Below are 27,608 nucleotides of genomic sequence, written 5' to 3' on the forward strand. Positions count from 1 at the left end.
TTTGGAGTTTTTTAGTTTTTTACCTGGAAGTGTTGAGACGCTTGGAATTTGATTTCTAGCCTACAATCACAGCTAACGTAGAAATGACCAGATTAGACTTGTGAAGCTGCTTGGAGACAACTATCAACGGGGTTAAATTCAGATATTCAGAGCATTAATATAACAGGGCCGGCTGTGGCGTAGTGGAGAGCAAGGTAGTTCTCCAATCAGAGGGTCGGTGGTTCGATACCCGGCTTCGGCAGTCGATGTGTCCTTGGGCAAGACACTTAACCCCAAGTTGCTCCTGAAGGCCATCGGTGTGGACTGATGATGAATGTTAGTTAGAGTCTGATGGTGGCACCTTGATGGTAGCCTGTCATCAGTGTGTGAATGGGTGAATGATATGTAACATACTACTGACTGTAAGTCGCTTTGGATAAAAGCCTCTGCTAAATGACTGTAATGTAATGTAATGTACTATTTGCCAAGTAAAGATACATGAGCAGAGAATGAAGTCACTCTTTCACTGTGTGTTGTTATTGAATTTCCCCATTGTGGGACTAATAAAGGCTTAATTATTATTATTATTATTATTATTATTATTATTATTATTATTATTATTATTATTCCAGTTTACCCTTGCTTTGTTTACATAGTTGGGCCGTTAATTCACTGTTAGCTGCCCGCCCATGGCTCAGAAGTTCATGTTTCTATCTCATTTTATGAGCCTCCAGCTTTTCATTTAGTGCCTTCATAGGGTCCAAATTTTAATTTCAACACAAAAACTAACGACATTACCACCAGCTTTAGCTGCCCTTTATGTTTGCTCCTTAGTAGCAAATGCTAGCATGCTCACAAACTAAACGTAGTAACATTATTTGCTCAACATAAGCATGCCAGAATTGTCATTGTGTTCATGTTACTATGCCGACATTAACATTAAGCTCAAAGCACCACTGGGCCTGAGTAGAGCCTCACAGAACTGCTAGCGTGGCTAGCTCTTTTCCTGTTGAAGGTCAAAGAGGGATGCAAAGGGAAATGTTTGGACCACAACAGACTGTATAGTGTATGGGACCTCACGATGCAGGAGCTCATGTGTGTCTGTAGCAGGTGTAGGAAGATCAGGAGGTATCATTAGTGTGTGCTGCTGAAGTAATTAAAGGCAAGATGTTGCAGAGTGAACGTACCTGAAAACCTGTTGTTAGACCCAGGCTAAGACAAAAGGATCTTTCCAGAGATAAATGGACTGCGAAGTTATAAGTAGGCTGACTGCTAATGTGTTGAGGCTACTCTTTTAAATAGGGGGCTCAATACTTGATTGCCAACCATTTAATTGATTTATGCTGGTGGGTGTTCCTTTCCGGCGGGTGTTTCCCTCGCTGCACTGCTGTGGCCTTTAAATTCACATCGCGTCTCAAGGTGGAGTGGCAGGGAGATAGGGAAAGGTCTACGAATATATCGATTATGGCCTCAGAGGATTAAAGGGGGATGAGGACAAACAGGTTGATCATGTGAGCCTGGCTACTGTCAAATAAACATCTGAAATAATACTGCATTTGGGCTTCACTCAATACTACACTTAAAAAACAGCATATGTTAGAAAGTAAAAAGGGAGAATACTCCGGATAAGTGGCACCCTACTATCGTCTCTTCAGTGTGGCGGCTAAATGGCTCGTTACTTATACCCACTGGAAAACATTCAACAACTATTTAGACTACTTACTGATGTTCAGAATGCAGCAGCATGGGCTCCTGCAGGGTTTGATTGTAGGCCATTAAGAGACAACCTGGGGATGTTCAGACCATCCAGCCCACATGCAGCCATTGTTTCTTTATCATAGTGAAAGTAGTATTCATAAAAAACAATTTGATTTCTTTAATGGGGTTTAAGAATACATTTAAGTGTGCTCTACTGAATTTAATTTAGCAGAAAACTGTCACACAGCTGAAAATAACAGAAACAAAACGTGTTGGGTGTGGCAGTTATCACTTTACTTTGGTTTGTCTTTTTTTGGTAAAAAGAGAAATACAAACAATATAAAAAATACAATTTGGCAGTAAAAAATGTATTATTATTATTATTTTTTATATAACACAGAACACTTGAAAACCCATGCAACAGTAAACAGCTATTTAGAGGTCTAAGGTGTTGGATGTTATGGAGTTTAGGTTTAATATGCATCTTTGTTGACTGGAACTAATGATTATTTCATAGCTATTAATCTGCCAACAATTTCCCTGGTCAATTGATTGATAGTTTATTCTCTAAAATGCTAGTAAATGGTGAAAAATGTCCATTTAAATTCCTAGGGGCCTAAGGTGATGTCTTCAACAGTTTTTTTCATCCAAGACACAAAGATATTTTGTCTACTGTCATATTGGACAATCAAAAGCAGTAAATCTTTAATTAAAAGAAAGTTAAACCTGCAAAAATATGGCAATTTTGTCTGAAAAGTGACTGAAACATTAATACATTTATAAAAAAAATTGCAGATTCGGTTAATCAACAAATTGTTTCAACTCTACATGTTTGTAGATTACAATCTTATGTCACTTTTTAAAGAAAGATTTTCATACATCAATACCTTCTTTATTTTTATAATAATTATGCCAAAGGACCACATTTTCTTTGTCAGTGATTTAATGATTGGGTTTGTATGAGGATTTACACATGATAGTGTGTGTTTCTCCTTTTTAACCATCAACAGCAAGTGTGAAAAATCTGTCAGGCAGGCGGCATCATCACCCGTCCTTACTTGTGAAATGTCTGTGCTACACACACTCACTTCTGTTCCCACTTCAGACACTGAGGGGCTTCTTCCCAACTGACACACGGTGCAGTTTTTAAGCCCGTCCATCGGCAGGGGACCAATAAATGAAGAGCTTTCCAGCGTCATCTATTGATGACTGTTCAGATGAACTGACTGAAGTCGATTTGTTGGACAGGAGCTTTACTGATCGATTCCTCTGGAGGATAATGCTTCAGGTACAGGTTAGGTTTGGGTAGATGCGTTCTGAGGGGGAACCTGTGGTTTACTGACTTCATGAATTATTCATGTGTTCACCCTGATCAGTATAACTGACAACAAGAGGTGGATCATTAGTACAGCTTTATGGCCTCTGTTGGTGGAGCAATGTCCCCCAAGGACGTATTGCCCTGTTGTCTTATTGCAAAGTCCAGTTCAGTCTATGCAGAATAGTACAGTCTATTATAATATTTCCCAAAATAATGAAGAAATCCGCTGAACCTGTTTGCTTTGCCGCATAAAGTATTATCCTTCTGTCAACATTTTGTTATCTCCCTCCTTTTTTTGTTGTTGTGCTAAGTCTGGAGACAGAGTTTGTGCATCTGGGACAATCTGTCTTAAATGTATCTGATGTGTGGTCCTGTACTCTGAATGTCTGGCATCCCACACTATCTACCGCTTGAATATGATGTATAGTAAAACGTCAGGTTCACTATTGATTTAGGTTGATGCTGGCCTTGCATTTGGGCCGGAGTCTAAATCTCCTGCCAGGAGTAACCAATCTAACTGACACAAGTTTGGCATGCAGAGCCTGCGCTGCACTAAGAGAGATCCTCAGGTGGACCTTATTTTTTGGCATCTTCGCGCATAAATCAGCGACCTTAAAAGGTTTGATATGATTCATAGGGAAGGAATGTCATGATTGTTAAAGAAAGATAAAGTTTTAGAAAATTGTTAATGGTAAATGTCCCTCTGTTCTAAGACTGACCTACAGTGATTTGCTCCTTTTAAGCCACTTTCCAATTAAATTTTGTACAACCATTCATGGTCCCCAGAGGATAATTGTATGAGTTTTGGTGATGCCATTATGTTTTAATCAAGCGCCATCATCAAGTCAAAATTAATTTGTCCAATGATAACAAAAAGGCCTTTATTGTGCTCTGTACTTCAGCAGTTTGTGGAATACTAGCTTTGTGGTGTGAGACATGCAGTTCTTGTTATGCATCACAGGATTTTAACTGTTGAGGAAATGAAATGGGAGTCTTTAACATGGTGTGAAGTAGAAGTGTCAGTGCCGGACTGTGAGTCCATAACCTCTTTGTTATTATTGCCCTGTTGAAATTGATGATGTCCCTCTACTTCATGGCTGTTTCACTAATGTGGGATGGACAATTATTTGGGGAAGATTGCTGTGGCAGTCTTGTAATGTCCATGCCTCTAAGAGCAAAATGAATTGAAGAACAGCAGGATGCCGGGAGAAAAGGTATCTTTATGGGCTTAACAGCTGAATTCAACAAGTCTATATTTCTATGATCAAACTTAAAAGGAGGATAACTGGAGATATTCATTCATGGTGCCCTCTATTTTCCCTCCTAATATTGTTTAAAGCATAAAGCTGCCGCAAGCTATTCTGTGGTCTTGTCAGATCGCTGTATTGATATCTGATGCTAAGTATGAAAATATATTTTTACAGCGCAGCCTGAATTAAATGCGGAGGAATCGGTTCGTGAGCATCAGATTGGTGAACTTAATCTCAGCAGAGACTCTTATATATGCAAGGTACATAAACTGGCACAGGAATAGCGTAATTGTAGAGAGCGCTTCATCAGCCGGTTTGACATTTAATAGATCACTCCATCTCTTGAGCTCAAGTTTATTTAGCTTTGAATGGAGAGTCAAACAGTTAACAGCTCCAATTTATTATACAGATGTATGTTGTGAGCGAAGCCATTGGGAGCATCTCCAGGATCCCTGGAGTCGGAGGAACGGGCCACAAAGCCCCGATGGAGGCAATTAGATACTTTTGTAGAAGCACCTGCAATGAAACGAGGATTTGACCTGCTGTTTCATTGAGAGAGCTCATCATGCTTACCCGGTGCACCAGGAAGCCGTATCAGCTGATTAGACCAAAGCATAATCACACTTTGAATCATCAAGCAATATGCGTTGCAAAGAAAATAAAATTGCATTTGTTAAAAAGCAGAAGAAAATAAAATAAATCTATATTTTTTTATTGATTACCCTGCTGAACGGTTGAAGTAGCACACTCAAATAACATGAAGTTAGTCCAATGTAATGAAAGTTAATGCTTGATATCAGAACTTTTTCATTTATTTCATTACACTTATTTGCCCTCATATGAAATGAGTGATGGATAGGATAAGACAGGATCCATAAATGGGACTTGTTGATACAGTTATTTTTATAGTGGACTCTCCCTCAGCTGACTGAGATTGCGGAGGAGGGGGGGAGGCCTTTTACTTCTCCTCCCCTCACTGCCATGTTCTATTCCTTTTTTCTCATGTGTCTTGGGGGGAAGGAGGAAAAAGGACAGCGCCGGTTAACATCAGCCAGTTCGGGGGTGGGGGGAGTGCTAGAAAGCAAGAGGTAGAGAGGCAGACAAATAGAGTGGAGGCGAGTGTGAAAAGAGGGAGAGAGAGAAGCAAAGAACCAGCCCTGGAGTGCTAGCCAGTCAAGGTCACACAGAGGAGAAGAGGCCTGCGTGTACATGTCTGTGTGTGTGTGTGTGTGTGTGTGTGTGTGTGTGTGTGTGTGTGTGTGTGTGTGTGTGTGTGTGTGTGTGTGTGTGTGTGTGTGTGTGTGTGTGTGTGTGTGTGTGTGTGTGTGTGTTAAGGGAAAAACAGTGGGGATGGGAGGCCTACATAGTAAAGAATGAAGTGCTGGTGACAGCGGATTGGTTTAGTCTGGGATTGGGGATTTCATGGGGGGAGTGATGGAGAAAGGAAGCAGGGAAAGAGAGAGATAAAAAAAGAGCTTGTAATATGGCTTCACAACAGTTCTCCTCTAAAAACTTCAGTCTTTTCATTCCTCTATTTGTGACAGGAATGGCTTAATAAATTTGTCACTTTTAACATGTTAAACTCAGGCAGTGGTGGCACATTTGTAATGTTAATGATGTAGCTGTGCGTTTCCATGCATGCTGTTGCATAATCATCCAGTCCTGCTGTGTTGATCCATGTTCTCTAAGCAGCATTCTCGCTTTTTTCCTCTCTCCCCACTCGATGACCCTTACTATCTCACTGCAGCTCCCACTTTCAGTAGGTGCCGCAATGCATTCTGTTAAGAGTAAACCCAATAACGCTGCAGCTCCATCCTACCAACCTTTCTGTCCTCTGAAAGCAAAGAGACAAGAGGAAGAAAATGTTAATCCCATCCAGAGAACTTGCTCTAGTTTCTGATTAGTGATGGAGAAAGGGAGACTATTGCATAATGGATAGCCCGGGTGCTTGTCATCTTAGGATCAAATGTTTTGAGAGCGGGATTGTGGTTTGCTGAGAACATCCTTTATTCGGTTATCCTAGCATGATGCAGGGAGTCACTTGGAAATGTGATCACTGCCGTCTCCTCAAACATATTAGCCCTGTTTGCATCTCACACCCAGGAGAGATTACGCGTGTGAGCAGTTGCCATAGTGTTTTAGAGTACCATGGTGCTGATGTGAGAGATCTGAGATGGCTCGGGTGCTCGGTGACATTATCTCTCCGGAGCAATGGTGTGTGGAGTCGTGATAACGTATGATGACTTTATTTGCAGGTCAAGAGTTCACCCTCTAGGTGGCCCCGTGGGGGCACTTCCAGCTCTTATCGGCATTGTTTCACACAGTCTTTGTCTTAATGTGGTCATGCTACATTGGTGTTATTTTACTTTTTTGAAAAAATATATTTCTTCCCTCTCTGTCATCTTAGAATGCATTCCCCAGCACTAATCCTCACATTAAACCTCCAGTGGTCGCACAATCGCAATCATTTGAAGACTCCAAGCAAATTCTTGGCAATTATCCTGTTGACAGACATCATTACCATTCCAAAGAGTAATTAATCTTTGCACACCATGATTTTACAATGATGAAGAGTAATAGCTTCTGTAATAATGGTGTCAAAGCATTTTGACAGCTGTAGACTGTAATCGTACTCATTCTTAAACAGACTCCGTGGAACTGACCTGTAGTGTTTGCTAAATGGCCCTTAACATCTGGGTTATTATATTGAACAGCTGATTGAATAGAGACATACTACGAGGGTAGAGAAACAGGGGTATGACGTGGAATAAAGGGCCCCAGCTGGAAATAAACGTTGCTGGTTTATAGTATTTTTCTTACTTACACCCATCCACAGGGGAAAAAATCTGCCTGTGTCATTAAAGTAATGTATTAAAGATACAGCTGGTAACTTTGATAAAAAAATATTTCTGTCATATTTGCTCAAACTGTCACATTATCCTGACTACTACATGAGACAGATAATCTGTGAAAAAAATCAAGCTCGTCTGCCTCTTTTAGCTCCCCTAATGGCATTTGCAAGTTTCCACTGCGCTTGAAGAAAAACAAGCAATCAGAGCCGAGGAGTCTCTAACGCAGCTGTCACTCACTGCTCTGGAAGATCATGAACTCCGATCAAACTGTCAAACTATGCTGCGCTGATCAAATATGAATCAACTTCTTGTTACTGTATTTCCTATTTTTCACCTCATTTGTTTCACAATATAAAATCACACAGAGATGCTGGTCATCTTCATAGAGCGAGCTCACTAGCGTTTACTTTAACCCCGCCTCCCAGCCTTCTGCCAGGCCTCGTTCTCAGGCTCATTCACATAAATGTATAAAGGACAATGACTCTGGATTTGGTTATTAGTGCATTTTACAACTTTTAGGAACGTGTTATTTAAATAAAGGCTATTTAAGTGTTTCGTACTGGGAAGTTAATTTACCTCAAAAAACCTCTTTTCCAATGTAAATCTATGGGGAAAAAACTAAAAACTATTCATGGGCCCCATGACATCACTGGATGTACCCAGAAATTGTAATTCCAACCATTTGACCACTTTGTAAAATTTGCGTCAAAGCCTGGCGTTCTTTTTCATCTAACTCCCTAAAATCTGAAGTATTCCTTTAAAGGAAACCCGAGCAGTTACATTTAAGAATGGTAAAAAAAAAAAATGTGGTAAAGAAGAAAGGTATACAGGAAAAGTGATCTTTACACACCTGTGTTGAGAGATGCGCCTAGGAGAAAATTAAAATAAAAAAGTGTCAAAAAAGTTTTTTTTATATGGAAGTAAGGTGAAAAGCTGAAAAGCAGGTATTATTTTTAGAAAGTGAATGTTTTTACAGGAGATGTACCACACTGTTTACTTCAGTACAGCATGTTCCACAAGTTTGGGTGTGTGCTTAAGCATTCATTTCTGTGTTTATGTGTGTAGCCACACTGTCTCTTGGTATTTAGCAATAAAGTGTGTGAGTTTGTGTGAGCCACCCTGTATCTGGCAAGGTAGTCAGACTGACAGATTGTGCTGTATGAGTGCCATCTCCTCAGCTTGGCTGCTTGAGCGTTTCTCCCTCGTTCCTCTCCTTCCTCCCTCCCTCTCATCTCCCTTTTACTGTGCTTCAGTGGTGACCGGCAGGGCAAGGGATATTTTCCCTTAATTTGCCTTATCCAGCGAGCTGTATAGGTAGGGCCTCCCCTGGATTAAGTCCACTCACTGTTCCATAACTGTAGCTACAATGCCAGATGGATCAGCCGCCCAGGTCTGTCTCCTCTGCGCCCCGGCCAAGGAGGTAACTTGTGACAGTGTGAAGTGAAAATGCCAGAGATGGCAGAGAGCGCTCTGAATGTCCTTGCATTACTGTCCTCCATTAGAGCTGTTCTCACTTTGTGGCTGCATCAGGACTAGTTCGAAAATACACAGATACCGCCGACGAAGATGAAGAGGGTGCTATTGCTCTGCAGGGGCCGGGTCTTGAATAGGATTTAACAGAGTGATTGTGTGTGTTTCTATGTGTGGGGAGAGTTCACACAAACTGTTTTCACACTCATGATTTTACTAGAACCAATAGAAAGATTTACAGCAGTATCCTCATTTTGCACTTATTCATTTTAATAACATTTCACTGGATTTTTCAGATCTGATTTTGTTAAATAAAGCCATTTGGGCAAATCAAGCGTTTTTAAAATTGCCATTGTTTGTGATGTGGTGTCCCACTAGAGCTCCTGTTGGAAAATGGGGTGGGGGGGGAGCAGGAGGAGGAGCAGGGAGGACAGGCAATAATGAGCCTATGCAGGAGGGACAGATGATGGAGGAATACACAGTCCCACATCTCTCAACCAATGTGGGGTTTTCGGATTCATCAGCTGATCGTTTAGCTAAAGAAAAGCAATGCTTGCCCCATTCACGGTGTAACTGAATATCTGTTGTAAACACAAAAAATCAAATTACCGATACCAACAGCTGGGAGACTCTTGTTATTGTTCTCTCTCCTCCCACTCCATCTCCAAAAATGATCTGGATTACTTTTTTTACCTGAATCCCCACCAGTCATCTAACTTTTTTTGCGGACGCAGGCTTATCCTATACTATGTTTGCCTTTGGCAGCGACGTCAATTGGTGCAGCTGGAAGAGCACAATGAATTGGATGCCAACAATTGTGCATGCATGGGAGTGAGCTGAGAGCGAGCTCAGACTCAGACTCAGTAGAGCTGAGACACAGCAGATTGGGCTGGCTCGTCCAAGCAGTACATTTCTGATTGGTCTGGGCTACAAAGCTGAAATGTGCCTTTTGCGCCGCTCGTCCACAAATCTGCTATAGAAATATCTCCCACTCTCTTGCTAATGAAAAGCAGCGCTTTTCAACAACCACATTTTCCATGTACAAAACATTCATTGATTAATGGCAGACCCCTGCTTAGTGATTATGGCTCTCAGGCTCGGGAGGGGCCACTGATACCCTTAATGAGTCATAAAAGGCGGAAAAATTATACACTCCAATAGTCTTGACATTGGGTGATATTTCAATATTTGATCACTCTCTCTCTCTCGGAGTCTATTTGCACACAGAGTTGGCACATGCTCAAATGCCCTCAGACACGCATTTGCACAAGTAAACAGAGAGATCTTGACTCTCCAGTCCCATGGTTTGGTCCATGCGCTCGGGATATTTAGGTACGGCAGGATCCTGCTGCACAGCCTGGAAAAGCAAACACGCAGGTCAAACAGAGCACTCCCAGAATGCACTGTGATTCAGCTCAGCTCACTCACCACCAAAATAAGCATGTTGATTACATAATCAAAACAAGAGGCCCGAATGCCAAAACCACTATAAAATAATTGTCATGCCATCATCCAGAGTGCTGACTCTACATCCTGCCTGTGGTGTTTTTCCTTCCTGGGTGGTAATGTTTGCGAGCTGCAATATGAGACTGATTGCGCTAAACCATGTTGTCTTCTATGTGATTATCCACTTGATAACGACAATGTATTGTTTTCCCCCCAGAGACGGTCAGCACACACTTAACGAGATGATGGAGGTCTTCGCTTGTTAATTGAGCTATCATAGAGAGGGATAATGCATGCATGGGACGTCACAGTGTCTGCCTCTCACACCATCTCTCCCTGGGGTAGAGCTGTTCCTCCCTTGTCTCTGAGTCCATTGCCCTCTAAAACATAGTGCTTAATTACAGAGCAACAGAGGGAGGAGGTGAGGACAAAGTGGAAGAAACGAGCAAAAGCCAGAAATACGCGAGAGGAAGCTTTGAGCGTGTAGCTAGAGGAGGTAAAATGGGCGCTCGAGAACAGCTGTGAGAAACTGATGCCTGATAGGGGAAGCGGCTCATAATTAGGATCGTTTTGGAAGTAGCGTTTCTTTAATTCAATTAATATCGACGATGGCTGCACTCTGAGATCTCCCCCGCTGAACAGGCTCTGACTCTGAGGCAAACACACAATGACTGCACATCAGACATGGCTGAGGATTGACAGCCATGTGGCTCCCAGCTTCTTCCAACAGTCCTCCCTCCTTCTTAAAGGCGCCTGACAAACCTCATTAAGGACTGTTCACGCTGTCTCTATTGACATGAGACATACCGAGGAAGGGTCATGTTTTAAACATCAGTTTTCCAAGGTTGTATCGCGGAGCCTATACATGGATCTATAGAGCTTTGTGCCGTATAAGCTTTGATGGTATATATGATATATGTGTGGTATTTACCGTCAGTCCCTCGAGCTGTAATACATGTTGGTGTCTGAAGTGTAAAAATCGAAGGGCCCTGTTTTAATGACGTTGGGAATATTATCATTCAGTGCACACAGATTTTGCACTCAGTCCAACTCCCAGAGCCTCGTTCACACCGTCGCCTTTACTCCTCTGAAATATTGATATAATGTAAGTGGCTATTTGCATTGAATATTTTATTCAGAGTCATATTTGCATCTCATAAACGGCTGGTCAGTATTGCTTTGGATTACCTTTGAAATTTAGAAAACTTGGGACAGAATGAGAGCAGAGGAGCAGCAGAGGGTTTGGAGAGGAGGGGAGTGTTGAGTGTGTGAGCTTGGAATCGCTCGGGGAGGTTCACTGAAAATGTTACTTGTGTCCTTTTGGCTGCTCCATTTTTCCTCTGCTTCTTCTTCTTCTTCTAAACACAGAGCTCTCAGCTCAGTCTCCCACTGTTTATTACCCATTGTTTGCAGCAGCACTTTATGTAATGTGCTCCAGACAGATTTGACAGGCTGGTTGTGGACCATAAAATACCTCCTCTTAGAGTACTATCTACCAAGAAATCACAATCCAGGTACGAGGAGGCTGGGAGGTTTAGGAAGAAGAGGGGGGGTTGAATTAGAGGAAAGAGGAGGGGCAGATGAAGTCTGGTATACCAGGAAACCTTGCAGGATTTTGCACTAGAAATTAAGATTCATTTTGAATGCATGGCTTTCATTTTTAGTTAGATCATTAATATTCTAAAGCGGCAATTCCTTGACAGTACATTATTTTTTAGGTTTAAAGAACACAAACAAACGGTATCGTTTAATGCTCTGGTTTTCAGAATAACCTCTTACAGGCTTTAATATGTCTTGAGTGGTTATGTTGGAGTGTATGACCATCTTTGTAGAGCTGACCTGAGGTTATTACTGTGTGCAGTGATGGGGAAGGAAAACCCATGGCATGCAGCTATGCCATTTCATTGGTTTGAGGCAGTGCTGTTGGATGTTAAGTTGTAATAACCGGCCTTTTACACACTCGATGCTCAACCTGTTAGATGCCGCTTCGCAAACTGATTCGTTAATGGAGACCTGCATGTCTGTTTAAGCCCATTGTTGAACCATCTGCATAGTCTTCATTTACAGATGTTGCACAGGCTTTGGTCATTGTTATTCCACAAAATATTTAGCCACACAGCTGGACTATAAGAAGAAATCTGTGTACCTGAAAATCATTTAGTTATCATGCTGTAATAACTGCATTTCAAACTCATACTTAAGTATTTGGCAACAACAGTTGCATGGTGTTAATGATCTTTGTTCTACTACATGTGATGGAGCAAGCAGACATGCAATCACTTACATGCTAAAAATCCCTAGATTCCTGCAGGCATTCTTCCTGGTAAAAGCCAGTAGAATAGCGAGAATTTCAAGGCTGTGCGCATGAAGGACTCTGCTTACTGAGGCTTTGTTTGCATTCAGAACCAAAATGCATCTCATCTGATCACCAGTGAAAAGCCCTAACCACAGGTGTAATTGCACCAACACACAGCTTTGAGGCTTTCCTGGGATTGAATCTCTCAAACAGCATTCAGAGTGGGTCAGTGATGCATGTGACTGCACACTCAACGTAACGTGAAAGCAAGGGCCGTGGGGTCATCTTCATTTTTGTACAACACACATACGGCGCGACAAGTTGTTTGTTTGTGGCATGAGAGCGTGGCCGGTGTTTTGAAGTGAATCCTTGAGGGGAGGTATCTAACCGCCTTTCTCGTCTCTGTGGCTGAGCAGAAATGTGTTTTTCCGTTCGGCAGCCGTTGCAGTTTCCCACAGACAAAATCACATGTGAGCCAGGAAGGGATGTTGTCACTTTCAGACACTTTTAGACTATTAGATTTTTAAAGGTTGCAGCTCAATCTAGACACATTCTCGATACGGATACTGTTGGTCTGAAGAGGGCATGATACACATGTGGAAGAGCTGTTCTCTGACAGGATTATGGGCCACCAGCCAGAACAATAAAGCCAAGTATGATTTGTCAGAATCACGGCCAGCTGGAAACGGTAGAAATAATATGTGATATAAAACAGTATTTGTTCTTATCAAACTATAACCCATTTGGCAATCATTGCTGTCAGCATCAAAGTGCCATAAGATTCACAGTTGTTTTAGGGGGGAAAATAAAGATATGAGTGATGAGTAAGCTCTGTCTTTTCTTTTTTGGCTTTGCAGTGGAAAGCAGACTAATAAAAAGCTCTGAGCATCTGTAGGCCTGTGTGCTCATGCTCGCTCACTGTCTCCCTCTAAACCAGGCTACACGGCCACAGCTAGCCGAACCCTCCACAGCCTCCAGCCTGCCAGTCCCCAACTAGCACAGCCTTGAGGTAGGACAGGCAGGCAGTCCTAACGTGCACTGGACTGAACCTATTTTGGGTGCTTTTTTGAGCAAAGGTTTTTTTCAAAATCTCTCCAGGCCAGGTGCAGGAAGGAGTGACACTACAGGCCCCTCCCCCTACATACAATCACATCATCCATTTATGACCACTCGACCATACGTCACACAAGAACATTGTGCAGGTTGCTCATGTCATTTCACCAGTCACTGGAGACAAGGGGTCATGGGTCCAAAAGGGAAGCACAAATCTTTGTGCAGTATGTGCCATTCTTCCTCCTCTCAGGTCTTGTTCTCCACGACTGTCAGCCCACATAGGAATCCTCCAGAACAGCCTGGTGAATCACCCTGCATCACCAGGCTGAGCATGGACACATAAACACACAAACATACCCTCCCTGAACCTTACATTTCATCTGTGCATCAATTAGTGTTCTGAAATGGTATAGTGCCAGCCACTTCACATATAGCAGTTAGATAACTGTCAGAGATTTGTGTAAAACCATCCCATTAACGTGTGAATAGCCACTGATTTTCAAATAGAAGTGGTGTGTTCAGTCACTAAACGTCCATGAAGCACTCAAGTGCCCGATCAAATATGAATTCTACTTTTCAGACTCAATTGCATTGTTTTTATGTAACACAGCTCCAGCTATAATGTTAGATATTTTTTAACCACGCTAGCAGTTCTGTTAGGCTGTACTCCGACACAGAGTTGCTTTGAGCTAAATGAAAAGTTTATTTTCCTCCTCTTAGTAATGTGCTTAAATTCAGCGGGTTGTCTCATCTAATATGAGATCATAGTCGAATGTGTACTTGTCCCGGAGGACGACGGCAGCATGCTAACATGCACACATGACAAAGCTAACATGCTCGTTTGTGGTAGGTATAATACCTTGCACACTTGTAGTTTACATTATTAGCATGCTTCATTTTTAATTAGCACAGTACAGCTGAGACTTATGAAAATGTCATTTTTTTTGCATGTATTTGGTCCTGAACCAAAGTATTGAACAAAGTAACATTTTGATGGCGGTTTCATGGCGATCCATTCAATAGTTGTTATATGTCTGAGGTGCTAACTGACTAACCATACTGCTAGCATGGTTAAAGATGTTCTCTGAACTTTCTTCCCAAGAACCAATTCTAACCAAACCAGGCCACTGAAGTGATTTTGTTTTTTGGAAATAAACAAAAAAAATGATCCGTTCAGTACAACCTAATTATCTCTACTAATCTAACAGGAACAGTTGTTTCTTCCTGGATAGCTTTGAGTTCTCAAGAGGCCCTCAATCGTCTTAAAGGTCAGGTTGCATACAAATCACACATTCGCCCTGTTTGTCCTTTCCTTAATTTAACAGACTTAGGGCTGAGAGGCTGCCTCAAAAGCATCCGCTATTCTTCGCCAACTCCATCTGGCCCATTACTCATTGAGAGAGTTATCGCTCTCTTGAAGAGAGTTAATAAATCAACCACGGATCAGGTTAGTTCTGCCTCTTTGCTTTGCCTTCCAATGACAATAAATAAGGCCCATAATGCCGGTTAGATTGTTTGTGACAACGCACTGTAGTCTGCATGCGGCCTGTTCAGGCGTTGCCCACTGAACGCAGTACCCCGCCCTCTCAGGAGGGCACCGAGTACATTTAGAGTGTGATGGAAAACAACACTAGAGCACGCTTTTCACAATTAGTCATATATTTGTAGTAGAAATACTGTGCGTCTCATTATTACCCCGCCAAAGAGACACTTAACATGATTTCCAGTAATAACTTAAATCTCCTCTCTCTTTCACTCTCCAGTCTGAACTCACACTCCCTCTATTATTTCCCCCTCAGCTACGCCGGCAATAGTTAGCCAAATGACATCCTTGTCATGATGTAAGGGTGATAATGTCAAGTAGGTGTGAGAGCCGTGTGTGTGTGTGTCACTCTGCTTAATGGCAGTAGCCAAGCCTGCCATTTATTCTCTGCGGCCCTGCCAGCCAGATGGACTACATCGCCGTATTGGTAGACGTGATAAACAGTGACATCCTGCTCGGTACTGCAGGTATTATGGCCTCTCCGAGGTGATACTGTCTACAGCAACAAGCTCATATCTCCACAACAGCTACTATTATGTAAGTAAGAATTAAGACAAGCTATTATAGTATGGAGCCAGGCTAAAATGTCCTCAGGTGCTGTGTAATTGAGTTAAAATGGAGGGAAATTACAGGCTGCTCCCAGCAGAAGTGAACGCCATAAGGACTGGTAGTTGTGGAAAACTATATTTCCCATGAGCCCTTGACTGTATCCTGCTGCGAGCAAGCAGCTGCATGGCACCGTCAATATGTCTCAGTCTGCTGGTACTACCAGCAATAAACACATCAATGGGCTGTCGAGCAACAGACAGCAGTACTGAAGGCCCGTCCATCCAAAATGACCCTGTGCTTATGAAGAACAAATTATGTGGATAAAGAACTAGCGGCTTGCAAAAAGTAAAACTTCATTCTGGGGGAACATGACGCATATTCAATTTTAGTATTAATTATTCAATGTCTTTTTTGGAAGAAACCCACTAATGAGTCAGAGGAAGCTGATATATGTTATAGGATATATTCCATTACTTTAATTTGTCCTTCCAGTGACATTGGCTGATGCTAATGAGAGTTATTTTCTGTGGTGTCTGTCCAGCTGGAGTCTAAAAGCAGAGGGGTATTTAAATCTACTCCTGAAAGTGAGCCAATGTAGTGTCTTCCCCGGGGGCCTTAGCTCAGTCCACAGCACTGAAGAGGACAGGATCACTCCGACCATGGTGGAGCTTTACCTTTAATGCACAACGGCTGACGAGAAAGGTCACCTGGGGAGAAAGGTGGTCACTGAGGAGGTGCGACTCTTTACATTTGATGAGAGCAGGAGCCACTGAACAAATATAATGCTCACTGAAGAGGCGTTACTCTGTTCTCCCTCTGCACTCACAGTGTAAATAGAGTTCGACAGCCTGGTGCAAATACAAAAACAATACCAGACTCATTAATTCATCCAAAGTATCTTTTCTCACTCAGCTGTTGTGCACTTATACATCCTCCTCACACCAGTTGTGAGAAGGTGGTGACATATCACATATCACAGCCATCACATCAGCCGATGGTACAAGTTAGTCAGTGTGAAGTTTTGACTCCAGGGAAGTGAGTTCCCCCTTGCAGAAAGACAAAGAAATATAGGCAGACATACAAATGCAAAGACTGACATGCACGGATGGCATCAGGTTATAAGAAGTCTGTCTTTTAAATGGCTTTTTTATGGAGTCTTAAGGGATATGACTTTAGCCGAGTTTGTGGGCGAATCAGTTCTGTAACCTCTAGCTAGAGGTGAGTGTTTGCCATGTCCTGGGTTTTTACTACCTGGTCTGTCCTGACAGGGAATAAAGTGCTTTTTTTTACAAGCTTGCTTTAATTAAATGAAGAAGTCAAAGGCAAAGGCCTCAAGGTAGTCATGAATCTGTAATAATTCATAAATGACAAACAGAGACCATATGGCTTTTACACATGAACTTTGCTTGGTACATGTGTGTCTGTTTTGGTTGTGAATAATCCTGTAGACGACTTAAAGTAAGCCCATTGTGTAGTTGTGTGGCGTTTGATGAGATTTCATAAAACCATAACGGAGATGCTGGGACTAGGCTGCTTCACTGTAATTTAGCTGTCATTCAATTAAAGTTGCACTTGTCCTGCCAATACTTTAATTACACCCTCAATAATTGTTTTCCCATTTTTGATGAAGCGAGAATATTAAGGCTGATAGTTTTATGTGAAGAGGGGCACCGGATATTGGACATGGATACGAAAGCGCACAAGTATCCACACACATACAGGAACACACATACCATGAATGCATTCGACTCTGCCCTGTATCCTTAGGCAAATACAATTGACTTTGACTTGGATTAGGTTTTATAATGCCACCCACATGATACATCTGGAGCATCCGAGACCTCTTTGTCTTGGTTGATGTCACCAGCAGTGAGCTGATGATGTGGGCAGATGGGGACTGTAGGACTGTATGCATATGCACAAGCTTCACAAATTGCTCCTCAATAGCGTTACAGTTGAGTCCCTCTTCCCTCACTCCCACTCTGCTTTTTCCTGCACTGTTCTCTCTCCACTTTCTTGGTTCCTTCACATCCGTAAAGCGCATGTGTTCCCACTCATGTCACTGTGCTCAAGCTGTGTCAAGTGGAAGAGTATGTGTTTTAGCGTTTGCAATCTGGAGAACATGCAATTATTCCCTTTTTTGGGCCGTAACTGAAACACAACTTTCAGTGCAGGTGAGGAAGGTGATAGGGCAATGAATTAGAGGTGACTGTACATTAGAGCACCGATGAGAAGAAGGTGATGGAAAGTGGACATTGAGGGGGTGTAGGAAGTCAGAGGAGCCAGGCAAAATGTTTGGCACAACTCACAAGACTATTACAATTTTGGGCCTCGATGAATATATCCATCCATTAGCTATAGCCACTTATTCAGAGAGCTCAGCTAAACTATCAGCACCACTTTATCTCCATCTATGAAACGCTTAGCTGTTATTGTAATTGGCTCGAGCCTCGAATCATAGTTTGTCAGTGTCAAGTTGGAGCTATACTGCCTAGATTGTGGCACACGACAACACTGCAAGAGGACATTTTGCTGTTTTTGCTGTTTCGATGCAATTCAGCCTGGGTCTCCAGCCGCATGGTGTCGGTGTTGGTTACCAGCAGAGCAGTAAGACGCTCTGCTCCTGATTGGAGCTGCTGGCGGTGAGCTCTCCGCTGCGCACCGGGGCTCCAAATGCAAGTGGAAGGCAGTAACAAAGTCAGATCTGGGTCTGTCCTAGGCCGCAACCAGCTCTTAAAGCTAATGCGAGCTTAATTAGCTAGCTAGCTATAAGGTCAAATCAGCCAAAGTCAGCTCTCATCTCAGACATCAAAATCGCTGGTTGCCTTCTATAAATGGGAAGCTGTTTTGTCTACCTCTGGGTTAAATTAAGGACCCATTGTTTTAAAAATGACTAAGACCTTCATGCGCTAAAACTCAGAACAGAAAGCTTGACAGCCATAGCAACAGTAACTAAGGGAGGCAGGGCTTAGTGAATGATCCGTTAGAGTAATAATGAACATACTGCAAAGGTTGGGAATGAAGAGACACCAGGGGAAAAAATGTGTAGTAAAACAAATCAGTGAGGAGCTGCTTTATTGTGAACCCTATCCTTGCTCACAACAAATAAAATAGGCTGTTTATAGGCAATTGAATGCCCCTGAACCTGGAATAATGTTATTCACGGTTGATTTAGTTTAAAGCTCCCAAGCTCATTGCTGAGGTGGACACTACTCTACCTCCAGAGTATCAACAGCCACCACATGGACTTAAGTCAATAAAGTGAAGGGCATCAGTGGGACTGGTGAGTAATAGGTGGTCTTTAACCGGGTGAAGAAGCCATAACACCATGAAGCTCTGGGGTCAATAAACAGGAGAAGCTCATTCAGCTTGATCAGGTTTCTAGAATATATAACAGTCAATTGTTCCAGTTCTCTCAGTACTTAAAAAAGGGGAAAAGGTGAAGTCTATGAGAAGCCAAGAGGTACTTCTTCAAAGCATAATTAGTAATCATGTTCCTGAATATTTTTCTCCAATCCCAACAGATCTTGCACAATCAAAGTCACCTAAATGTTCAATTAATAGTAAACTGCACTGACAAATGTGCACCGCTAAAATGTATCCAGGCATGCAGATGAGTAGTGTTTTTTAGAATCATCTGGTGATATATGACTCTAATCCATTTGTAATGTGTGCTTGATGCGAGGCAGGGGCACTTACAAATTGGAAAAACAAGTGAGCCTGTGAGTGTCCAGGGGTAAATGTGATGAGTTCTTCTCGTGTCTTACATATGAAAGTCATCCATTTCAATCTGAGCAGTTAATTCAGTCCTCCTGAGGCAGAGCTGTAGGGAGAAAATAATGGCAGAGCCACTGATAATTTATGTGATCAAGACTGTGTTTAGTGCATAAATATCCAGACCAATAGACAGATAAACCATAATCAGATAATTAGATGTAACCAAATTGTTATCTTTATCACTCATTCAATGTTTTAATTAAACGTAGATAATATTCATTTACCACCCACTGATATCACAGCAGTAAAGAAAATTGACTCAACATGAATGTGTTGATATCTGTTTCTGGAAACTAGGACTTCACATCTGATACAGAAATATACAACATGTCAGTATAATACAATTTTCAACAGGCTGCAGTTTTTTATGAAGGGGCAAGGATCTAAAAAAAGGATAATCGGAAGAACAATAGTTTGCCAAAAAAGTTGTAAAGTAGTACAGAAGTCATCAAACAGAGCTTATTCTGTGTGTGCCTCTTTAAATATGCTGAAAAAAACATATTCAGTAATCACACATTCATTATTTTCATGCAGTATGTCATTTTGACAGTATTATACAGCCCGGCTTACAACTCAGAAGTTAAGATATTCAGTCTATTCATTGAGCTGCGGTTAGTTTTTACAGACGCTCCTAAGTATTAACCATTAGCATACAGTTGATAAGAAAACAGTATTTCGAGAATGTTTTATTTATGTCGGTATTATATTTGTTGACGATTAAATAATTACATAAAATGGTCTATGCCAAAGGATATCTTAGCCATATTACAAACTCATAAATATACATTATGAAATGCAGAATTTTGCCCAAGTCACATAAGAACCTGAGTATGCTGGAAAAAAATCGCATATTTTGTATTTAAGCTACTTTTCATATAGTATATATGTTTATCTACTGTATGGCAGAGTCAGAAAACACCATACTTGATTTTGTTCCCTTGTAACTATATAAAAACATTATCACGGCTTCAGTTCACTTACACCCCAAGTGTCTAGATCTTGTTGGCTTTTATAGGTGATTCACCCATTCAGTGTCAGAGGTGCTAATAAGATGATGGTGCCATTATAGGTGACACCAGGCATGTGTCACATGACGTCTTGCTGGTCCGACTCCAGCCCGGCTTGTCACCGGGCTGAGATGGATCTTATCCCTCCTCTGAGAGCAGACAGAACGTGGGTGGCAGTCCTCTTACTCTCGCTGTGAAAACAGCCTCTGTGACAGCGCAGCAGTGCTGCAGCTGAGCCACAGGGTGCATATAGGGACAGCGGACAGGCAAAGCTCCCTGTAGCCTACAGGGGATGCAACAGACACTCACTGCCACCACAGGTGCTCTCCACCTGTCAAACATTCACTGGTTGCTCCACACAACCCTGTGATTTGCAGCCCATGGGCCTCTGGTGTCAATTGTTGACTGGGGTTTCTAAGTGGTTAAAGGACTGTACCATGTTCCCCCACGTAGTGCAAAGTGTTGCAAAGTGCATAAACTCAACTTTACCATCAATTTCCTAAAGCATGACAGAGCTTTTTAGGTAAATGGATGTTTCCTATACCTTCCAGAACAATTTCCTTCTCACTTTTACTGCCAACTTGCTTGAGAAAGCTATAACTTCACAGAGGACATTAAGTCTCCTGTCTCTTTTTTCTCAAAATGACTGCGGCATGATGATGTTACATTAAGGGTGGTGGCAAGCACTGACATCTAAAGATCCTGTTGATTTGTAGCATCTTGCATTTAAAAAAGAAAAAAAAGAAAAGACTTTGCTTAACAGTTTCTGCTCTTCCAATAAAATACAGTAAATTTAATAAGAATTAGAGATTACTGAATCTCTCCCAAATCTCTGATGAATTGTCATACCCCACTGAGATGAACAGAAACCTAGGGGTGTTTAGGCAGCAATTAGGCAAAGTAATCATAAGTAAATAAAGAGTAAATAAAACTAAAGTACATAAAAATAAGTAAACATCTGTGAAGCTGAACTGCCAACAACATGCTAACAAACTATACAAAAGGTTTAGAAGAATACTTTACCTGCTCTACAATCCCCAAACCTTGTGAATAACCATGTATTAAAATGAGGCATGATTCTGCAACTGTAGAACAGTTTAGAGGAGATTTGAGGATTTCAGGGAGCTGCAATGTTTTTCGTTAAGGATTTTAAATCAAAAACAAATACCAATGCCCAGTGGTACATTCATTCAAATAGCTGTGGGAAGGTTTCACAATGATGTCTGCATGGAGGAGAGAAATGTCAATCATCTGTCATACATCCCACTTGAAATGACGTTCTGTCTCAAGGAAATGCCCATTGAGCCTTGCCAGACTGTCTGGCTTTGCAAAAACAGTAAAATGGGCTAAAACGAGCCAAAACGGCAGCTCTGACCAGACAACTGGTAGCTACCACCTAGGCTCACTGTGTGAAACGGCACCTCATCAGTTTATTCGACAATGACAATTACCTAAAACCCCCGCAATTAATAATTTGATCCCCTCCTGAATCGATGTTACGCTCTTCCCCAACTTGTTCAACTGAGCAAGGGAGAAATATTTAGATTGAACATCTTCAAATGTATATGCTGTTCATATATAGAGAAATAACTGCAAAACAAAAGCAACAAGCTGCTGCGTAGAACTGAGTCCAGAAGGTAGATGGGAGCAATTTCAAACACTCAGTATCACAACATAACTGGATGTTAGTAATATTTTGCAGATTGTGCCTCAGAGGGGACAGACTGTGAAGACATTTGAGTGACATCTGAGAATTACCACAGCAGCAGCTCAGTGGTTGCACAGGGGGCAGAACCCAGACCACAGTACAAGGAGGGGGCACTTTGAAGTGGCGATTAGGCTACGAGCTTTGCACCCGGAGCTTCTGAGGCACTGCCCTCTACACCTCAGACAGAGCATAAAGATGCAGTGTGGCAGCTTTGCTGACTGGACACTGCTCCAGTTCCGCCTGTCCAATTAGCCATTTCTTCTACCCCTGAGGACTGGGTCCCTTTCTGCTTGGCTTAGCTCACTGCATGTGGGCCAGATCACCTACATGCACAGTCTCACTCTGTGCAACCACAGTTAATGCGGCTACGCACTAAGAGCACTCCATAATGAAGACTGTGTGCTTTTCCTGTAACTTCTGCCTCCGCGTGACCCTTAAATCGCCACATTTAACCTCAGCATGACTTGGTCTTTGCTGTCCTCTTCAGTGAGCTCATTTACAGCATCATTGCCATCACTCACCCCACTGCATTTTTCTCTTTTATGTGCATATGAAAGAGATAGCCAGTGATATCTAAAACAAATAAGCGACTTTCAAGTTCAAGAATGCTCTGACTTCTAAAGGCTTCTGATCAAAGGGTTCAATGGCTTGTTCAGCTCACTTGTCAGTTTTAGAGAGTCGTGCCATTTTAGATGTGATTCATCACCCTCTGTTGGAAGTATATTTCAGTCATAAGCTAGTTAAATATAGTGAAGATCACTATTTGTTACATTTACAGTGAAATTGTGTTTTTATACCGGTATCGGCATCCAAACACTGTTTCATCTTTCACCTGACTAATGCGTCACCCGTTTCAGTGTTTCAAGCTGAAAGTTTTGTTTTGTTCAAGGGGAAAGATAAATTGAATTTCCTGAGTGCTGGGTGTAGTGCAGCCTTCTCTTTCTCTAATGATGCCTCTCTTTCTCCACAGCCATAGTGCTGAAGATTTGCATATCTTCCTAATACCTCAACACAGTGTGTTTCCTGCCTTTTATTCCTCCCGCTGCCTGCACACACTGCTTCTGTGTAGCTTCTAAAAAGGAAGTTATATTCCATGAAGTGGGAATCCAGCTGTCTATTTACTGAGTGCCGTAACGTGTCCTCTGTGGATGCTGCATTTTATTTGGAGGCTTTTTACTCCCTCAGCTGTCATGACTGACACAGATCATAAACCATACCACCCTTCACCCCCCCCGACCTTCAGAAAGAGCACAGGACGTGGGGCCCTTCATCGGCTGCTGGCTTTCACAGATCCACCTGACTCTCTGAGTCCTTCAGGAATCACAGCATCCATCACTGAGCCACTTAGCACTGGATGCTTCCATAGATGCCCTTAGCTGGAGACCAGTTTCTTATTCAAGATCCATTGCTACCCTTGCTGATGTTATGGTATCTAATGGACTCAACTGTATTGACCTCTCTATGATTATACAGTAACAGAGTATATAGCCTGTGTCTATTTCTGAACACCTATGAATAGTGATATTCATCATTCAGGAGTTGGCTCGGTTTCAGCGACCCTCTAATTCTCAGGAGGGCATGGATGGGCCTTTTTACCATTAGCAGTCTCTTTGACTGTAGATAAAATAATACTAGGGGTCACTTGTAACAACTATTACGCTGATTATACTTCACGGCCAGATCAGTCAAGTTGGATCGAGTGTTTTCCAGTTGCTGTTGTCAGGAGATTCACTCATATAGTGTGTGATGTTTGAGATGTTTAGGAATATTTTTAATCAATAAGGCAGCACCGATCACCAGTGACTTCTACTGAGCACCTGCCTGAGAGGAGATATTTTAGCATACAAACTGGAATGACTTGTGCTTCTTATCCTTTGCACCTCACACTGACTCCTTTAGTAAATGAAAACATAAAATGGTTTATTGATACATTATAGCTTGATTTAAACAAAAGATTATTAGAATGATTATAGAAAACGCCGTCCTTTATCTCTGTATAACAAATATCCACTACGGTGCTTAATGCAGTAAGACATTTTTTAACATAATATATGAAGCATGGAAGCACTTACGCTGTGATAACATTGAAAACAATGGAGGCGGGCGTGGTCTGAAACCATCTTAAGAGGCATAGCAGGAAATGGCCATTGACATTGGAAAATAAGCTGTTTGTAACCATATACCATGTATATTGACAGCCATTTCCAGTTTCCCATGGTGATTACAAATGTGTTTCTTTGATTGTTATTACGGAAATCGGGACAATCAATATAAGAACGGTGGAGTGGATTAACAAGACACTTTTTCTTGGTTTTACTGAAGAAAGTCACTACCCTCTATCTTAGTCTGCAAAGTCTACAGTCTCTCTCCATTCACAACCCGAGATTTTCCCTTTTTTGCCATTCCCATACATATTTCCGTGCAAAAGCACAAACTAAATGGTTCATTTGTTACAGTCACACTGTCTAACAGTAGAAGTCTAATCATCATCTACCTGTCATTAAATATGCTGTCCATGGCCGTTTTGTATGAACTTTCTTTTCTCACTGCAAGTGGCCTCAGGTGTCACAATCGACTTCAAATCAGTAGTCGAGGCTGAGTGAAGACTGTGGAATACAGTGCTGATCCCGTTCTTATTTTCCATATGAAACAAGTTTCCTCCCCACTGTTCCCGCTTTTGGAGCTAGTCTGTTCCCAGAGGACATAGCGAGGTAGAGAATAAAAGCAGAGATCCAATGGAGGAGGGAGATGAAAAGACCAGTTGTGACAAGTAAAAGAAGGGAAGGAGAAAGCAGTTGCGGAGAAGCATTGAAGACAAACCCAGTTATTGAGAGGAAAGCATGGGTGTTTGTCAGTGTTTGTCACTCAGCGGTGTGAAAATTGCATCCTGACACCCGTTTATCACTGTATATTTAGGAATCAGAATTGTTAGAAGAAAATCATGAATTTGAATACATTAGCATCCTCCCCGCTGTGCAAATATCAAAGCTCCATGAGGTTTTATATCCCTGTCCTCGAAAGTGAAGGCCATTGAATTGTTTAAATGTGTGCAACCTGAAACTCAAAGTGCTCACGAGTTTAGATCCACTTATTGTAACAGTATAATGTAAACAGACACAGGCGCACCGGTGCAGCTGTGAATTGTCTCTCTCAACCACACACACACACACACACACACACACACACACACACACACACACACACACACACACACACACACACACACACACACACACACACACACACACACACACACACACACACACACACACACACACACACATCCACTCTTTCTCAGCAAAAGACGATGTTTTTTTATGACTCTCTTCCAGAGCCACCTCTCTCACTGGGCATCTACTGATACCCATTAATCATGAGCTCTCTTGTATTGTCAGCCAGGCCTCCTCTCCTCTCTGCTCTCCCCCTCCTCCCTTCTCTTTCAGCCTGTCAGTTAACAAGCTGTGACACCATGACAGTGATGTGTGTGCAACTGAGTGATGCCTGGCCGCAGCCCTTATTGGAAAGATATTGAAATGCTCCAGCAAGAAGGGAGGGGGTGGGGGGTAGTGATGAGATTGTATTTTCTTCTTATGACAGAATGTAAAAATGGCAGCTTTGCAGGCTTTTTCAATTAGATGGGGAGGGAGAGAGCTTTATTTTGGGTTGGCAACATGATTCACTGTGACATACAATCAGCTCCGTAGCAAAAATCCCATGTTTTTATTTTACACACAATGAAGAAAAATGTAACTATGCATGAAGATAAAAGCATCACTCATTTTTTTCTGCCTCATTGTATTTTGTGTGCAGGCTCAGTGTCCCTCAGTGTGTTCCTGGTCTCCCTCGCAGTGACAGTGTGTGCTGTTTGGCTGGTGGCTCTTTGTGGCGTCTGTGGTTGGTGCCAACGCAAGCTGGTGAGTTTAGACACGCACACCACGAACACAAGCTTCATTAACAGATACTGTACATGTACTGTAGTCATGGTTGTTAATTCTAACATGCTTTGTCTGCTGTGATTGTACTTGAAAAAGACACTTTGGTGCAGTGGACAAACAACAATGTGTTCAAATATAATACACAGTGTTGTTGAACTGAGAATTTTGTGTTCAGATAAAAATAATAATAACTTTATTTATATAGCTCCATTAAAAACCGAGATATAAAGTGCTTGGACAGACAAAGCAGCAAAAGCAAGGCAATAAAACAACAGACAGCTCAACAGTGATGCCAAACAAGGAAAGACAAACTAAGGTGAAGAATTATACCCTGATAAAACAGCACAATAGATGAAACAATAAAAAATGATCAATACGATAAAATAAACAAATAAATAAAATAAAATAAATTGAATAAAATCATTTTGTAAAATAAAACAATTTTGTAAAATTAAACAAATTTTGTAAGATAAGATAATAATAACAATATGTCACGAAAACGTGTGAAAACTCTTGATAGACTTGCTGCCCAATGACTTATCCTGACTTTAACCAAAGATTTTTTAACAGAGAGGATGCAGTATACGCTCCAGCAATGTTTTGAAATGGTAAACACTTTCTAAGTGGACGTACTCATGGCGTGTTCATTTGTTCCCCACATCACCACACCTTGTTTGGAAGTAGTGTGAACGTCATTTTGCTAACATAAGATATTTACAGAAATTATGGCCATATTCAGCATCATGAACATTTTGCTAGCCACCATATTACTCCAGTAGTCGAAAATAGACAAACCAAACACTGGCCTTTTACATGAAGGCCGCTGTAGTTCTCCAACACGCTTATGAAACTGCATGCGTTACTGTGAGCCAGAGCGTGCACGCCAGCTGCCGTCTGACTTCCGTTACTTTGGTAAAATAGTATTTACTCGTAGGGTTATTTTAATAACGACGTTATCACGATTTTGCACAGCAGCCCTGGTTCCCCCAGTCTTGGAAACAGATGATTAAGCGGAGGGGTATTCAGTTGCTACAAAAACAACACCACTAGATGCCGCCAAATTCTTCACACTGTACCTTTAACCATCAAAGGTCAAATCGTAACTCCAACCACCAACCAGGGTTTTGCAACATTCCAGACGGGACGGTAGTGAGGATAGTAACTGCGGTAACCATGAAATATGAAAGTCCGTACTTGAAGAAGAAAAACTTGAGATTAAACACCTCGTTGACCACCAGCAAATTCAGATTGTTATAAACCAAACCGCTGGTAAAAAAAAGAAAAGAAGTAAAGAGGTTGCGAGGTTGCGAGGTTAAAAATTTAGGAACCACTGATTTAATCTGTAATAATGTATGTACAATATCATTTTTTTTTTTTTATGTAAAGTACATGACTCAAGTACTGTACTGAAGCTCAATTTTGAGATACTTTACTTAAGTATTTCCATTAAATGCTACCTTATACTTCTAATCCACTACATTTACTTGGCAACCTTAGTTATTCGTTACTTTGCAGATCCATTCGAAATATAAATCAGCTAATACCATGTGATGTATTATTATAGATTAAGCTAATCTGCAGCATTCAATTATTGATATTAGGCTCACCTTTACCAGTTGCCACATTTGAGATGATTCCACAATAATGCATCACTAAATATAATTTAATTAGTTAGTTAATATACATAATTCTGAAATGCGTAATTTTCCCCTTTGGTATTGTGCTTC

At 41.6% G+C, this 27,608-nt stretch overlaps 1 protein-coding gene across 1 annotated transcript in view; it reads left to right on the forward strand.

The window, feature by feature from the left end:
* syt7a (synaptotagmin VIIa) overlaps window positions 1-27,608 on the forward strand; it is a 64,994-nt gene that overhangs the window by 2,706 nt on the left and 34,680 nt on the right. The window contains exon 2 of the mRNA XM_054619462.1: window positions 25,757-25,860. Coding sequence (XP_054475437.1) covers window positions 25,757-25,860 — 104 coding nt within the window. The remainder of the gene's footprint in view (window positions 1-25,756; window positions 25,861-27,608) is intronic.

The sequence above is a fragment of the Anoplopoma fimbria genome, chromosome 19 (genome assembly GCF_027596085.1).
Source record: "Anoplopoma fimbria isolate UVic2021 breed Golden Eagle Sablefish chromosome 19, Afim_UVic_2022, whole genome shotgun sequence".
Classification (NCBI taxonomy): domain Eukaryota; kingdom Metazoa; phylum Chordata; class Actinopteri; order Perciformes; family Anoplopomatidae; genus Anoplopoma; species Anoplopoma fimbria.